Source organism: Poecilia reticulata, linkage group LG9 (assembly GCF_000633615.1).
Source record: "Poecilia reticulata strain Guanapo linkage group LG9, Guppy_female_1.0+MT, whole genome shotgun sequence".
Classification (NCBI taxonomy): Eukaryota; Metazoa; Chordata; class Actinopteri; order Cyprinodontiformes; family Poeciliidae; genus Poecilia; species Poecilia reticulata.
The window spans coordinates 14161768-14165876 of NC_024339.1; the positions used below are offsets into that span (position 1 = coordinate 14161768).

General features: G+C 36.3%; 1 protein-coding gene across 1 annotated transcript in view; it reads left to right on the top strand.

Moving 5' to 3' along the window:
- The window catches only part of LOC103469977 (uncharacterized), a 13544-nt gene that overhangs the window by 8347 nt on the left and 1088 nt on the right, over positions 1-4109 (top strand). The window contains exon 2 of the mRNA XM_008418072.2: positions 1346-1708. Coding sequence (XP_008416294.1) covers positions 1346-1708 — 363 coding nt within the window. The remainder of the gene's footprint in view (positions 1-1345; positions 1709-4109) is intronic.

A 4109-nucleotide genomic window follows, 5' to 3' on the forward strand; every position in this document is an offset into this window, starting at 1 on the left:
TAAAGTTGTGCCACATCCATTGACTGATATAGTACTTCAAAATGTGTTGCTTTTTGCAATGCAGTTTCTGAGAATAAAATAGAATAGAAACAGCCTTTGTTGTCCCTCAAAAGGGAAATTCAAGAGTTACAGCAGAGACAGACATGAAGGTTCACACAAAAAGTTCTTAAAGTGTTAAAAACAATAAAGAAAGAAGATTATCAATAATAATGATAATAATGATGACATATTGTAAAAAACTAAAATAGAAAATACTGTGCAGTTTTTAGAAATAGGCATATAGGACTACTCATGACCCAAGGGATGTGCTACAGAACATGTCAGAATATGTTGTCAAAAATGAACATTGAAAAATACAGACTGTTTCTAATGTAGTATATCAGTGCAGAAGAAAACACTTAGGCACTAAGGCAACTCTTGCCACCATGAATACGTTATAGACTGTTTAGCATTACTGATTGTTTAAAAAATAGGCTCTTCAGTTGCACATGTGCATTGTCTGTCAGCAGCAACATAGACTGTAACTCGAGCAGAAAGAAAAGCTTGCATAATTATGGTTGGTGGTTGGTGATTAACCCAAATGCAGAAGCAGAGCTGTCGAGATGATGATGGAAAAAAAATTTTTTTTTAAATGAAATGAAAAAACTTACAAAAACCGCAAAAACGAAAGACAAAATAATACATCCAAAGAACATCCAGAAAGAGACACAAGGAGAGTACAGTGAAACAAGAGAAGTAACAAGAATAGTATTGAGATTTAACAGAAGAAGGAATGTCTGAGAAAGAGGTGCTTACGTACTGGGAGGTTGAATGCCGAGACAATGGAACTGGGCTGATTAGCTAGTTATTGCAGCTGTGAGGGAAGGAAGCAGAAGGCAGACTGAGGAGAACGGAGAGAGAGAAAGATGCACAGGGGACAAAGGAGAGTGCACAGAGGATTAGGAAATAAATCTTAACACTACAGAATAACTAGACCTAAGAAACAAAATAAAACTAGAGAAACAAGGAATAACTAGACACGTAAGAAGTGACCAAAGTAAAACAAAAGGTTTTGCTGATCTAATCAAGAAAGATGAACCAAGAAACACAGAAATGAACAAAATCCAAAAACCAACTCAAACAACCCAACACTTCACATTTTTGGGTTCAAAATCTTTTGGTGCAATTCCATAACTGATCTGAGAGCCTTTCTTGTAATTTTGACATTCTTTTTGTGGCTGTTTGTGGTTTTTCTTTGTTCATTTCAATTTGTCTTTGCTTGATTAGAGATCACTATAAATTCCATTATGTTAAAGATATCATACACATCAGAAAGTAGTTTTTTCTGCTTTATCTTTTGTTTTAGTGGTATGCCGCAGTCTAGCAACAGGCCAGATCTCGTCACGTTACTTCTTCCCCCAAAAACCCATGCCCTGGGTCAAAGGTCGTGAGTACTGTCAGAGCCACTTTGTGGACCTTGCTGTTTTGAACACAGAGGAGGAATACTCTGCTCTCCTCAGTGCCATCCCCACAAACAACGCCAGCTTTTGGCTTGGTCTCCATAAGAAGAGCAGTGGCTGGGAGTGGACCGATGGGGAACAGCTGAGACTCACTCACTGGTACAACTACAACCATGAGGGCCACTGTGTAAGCTTGGAGGCCATGTTTGAAGAAAAGGACAAGCTACTGGCTCGTTATTGTAATGAGCAGCACAGGGTCGTTTGTCAGGGTAAGAAATGCTATTTTGAAGAACCTTTTGATAATTCCTGCTCAATGAATTTTTTTTGCATAAAAAGTCATATCACAAAGACACAGTTTTATCTGGTTTACTTAATGTTTGATATCCTTAATTATATATATATATATAGCACCAATGCACATACAAATGCCATCTAGAGGCAATTTGTAAAGAGTAATTTAAGATCAGTCTTGCATACATTCCAGTTGATCTTAGTTATCAACTGGAATGTTGATAACATTCCAGTTAATAAACTTTAACAGTTTATTAAAGTTCAGTTTATAAACTGAACTTTAATAAACTGAATAAAGTTCAGTTTATTATTCAAATTAGTTTTAAAACCCAGCAGATTACATCAAGCTGTTGACTTTTACCATTCACTTTTAGACGAGCAAGTAGCGACAGACACCGAGACTGTTGGTGTAAAAGAACTGAAGGAAAAAGATGCAACAGCGAAAAGATCAGTAGATTTTTGTTACTGACAAAGACAATGTCTTGAATTAAAAATAACAACTTGACTTCACTGTTGTCTGAATATTCTGACACATTTCCCCTGTGAGGCTTGTCTGTGACTCTGAGGCTTGTCTGAAGCCAGAGATGCTCCTAAACATTCGTCTTTGACCTCTACTCCATTCTCAATTGTCACCAGCAGACATACAGTCCCCAATTTAGTCCTGTTTGCCCGTGTTGTGGATGTGCCTGCGTCACAGCTCTCATTATGTGAACTGCTTGCCACCTGACACTCGCAGAAAGAAACTGGGTCTGCCAGAAATAAGTTGACGAGCAGGGCACTTCATACAATGTGTCACTCAGGTTTTTTATTAGAGGAGCTTTTAAATCTAAATTTTCCTAAATCTCTGATGTGCTAATTGTGGCGAAACAATTTGTGGTGGGTGTTATTAGAGGACAGATTGACATTGCAGCAAAGTAAACCCTAAGGGTGGACCACAATGAGTTACTGGCAAGTTTCTAAAAGCAGTGTTGTCTAGCATTGCCACAAAATTGGGTCAAAAATGACTAAACACAGAGAAAATACAGTTAAAATGACCAATAAAGTATCTGTTTATTTAAAAGTATCTAAATAAATACTGTTCATTTGTCAACAGTCCAAGGACACTGAATTTGATTGCACTTGATTCCTTAATCCCTAAATTATATTTGGATTAACTGATCCAGTTAAGTAATGCCTGTTGGAAAGATGTCTTGTGTAAATTTGGTGATAAATTTTTAGGTAATTGGCAGTGTTGCTAATTAAAAAAATGTTTTAATTAAGTGCATGAGCTGATAACTTGGTTCCACATTTAGCTAGATATTGCTAATTTTAGCTCATTATGGCTGTGGAAGAAGCCAGTGTTCCCTGTGACCTCCAGGATGCTCATTTGATTGAAGAGCTGAAACATTTTCTCTTATGAACCAAATAGCACGCGCTTCCAATTCCAATTTGTATTCAAAATATCACCTTCCTATTCAGGTTATTTTTTTTCTCCACTAGCAAGGAAAAAAAAAGACTCATTTATAGCACTCTTACTCGAAATGCAGAAAATTGTTGCCATGACTGATAATGAATCTACATTTTTTGATTTTCTTTTTTGCAGATTGTATCACAAAACCGATTTTTAAAAATAACCCCATTCTGGCTTATTCTGTACTTTTTTTTTTTTACCAAATTGTTTCACAATGACAGTGATGAGGACTGCAGGGGCATCTTGCCAGATTGTCCTGTTTTCTTTAGCTAATTTCATTAGCTCAGCTGTAGATGTTGGGTTGCGGTCTCCTCTGACTTAAGAGATTTTAAGACATAATTTTTTTGGGTTACTTAATGTCTGATCTCATTAGTGCTATTGCAGAATCTGAATAGCTATTATGTGCTTCAAGCTGTGCTTCACAATCAGACTGTTTTGTTTAGGGATAGTTCACTTTTACACGCAGATTCAGAAAACTATCAATCCCAGACGGCTATTCAACTGCAGTTAGAACTGTTCGTTATGATGACTAAATACTATGTTATGGTTAAAAAGAGAATCAGACAACGATCCAACAATTATTTCAATTTTGGCATAGCTGCACTTTAATTTTTGATAGCATTTTCTTCATGTCTTTTATGTCTGAAAAGTATCTGGTCCCTTCTTTTTAGAAATTAGTTGGGTAGATGCACTATTCATCACATTTTATCTTCTAATTATTATTTATGATTTTTTTTTTTTCTTGGAAATGTTGCCTTTTCCCAGTTTTTTTTATTTTTATTTTTTTATAGAGGCTAGATAAAATCTAAAAAAAAGCGAGGGGAGCTAAAATACCTTAGCCACAGTGTTACTTGGCATGCTGTTGGCTGGCATCCTCAAAGTAGCCAATGCAGGAGTGCCATTAATTTTCCTTGGTGCTGATTGGCTGT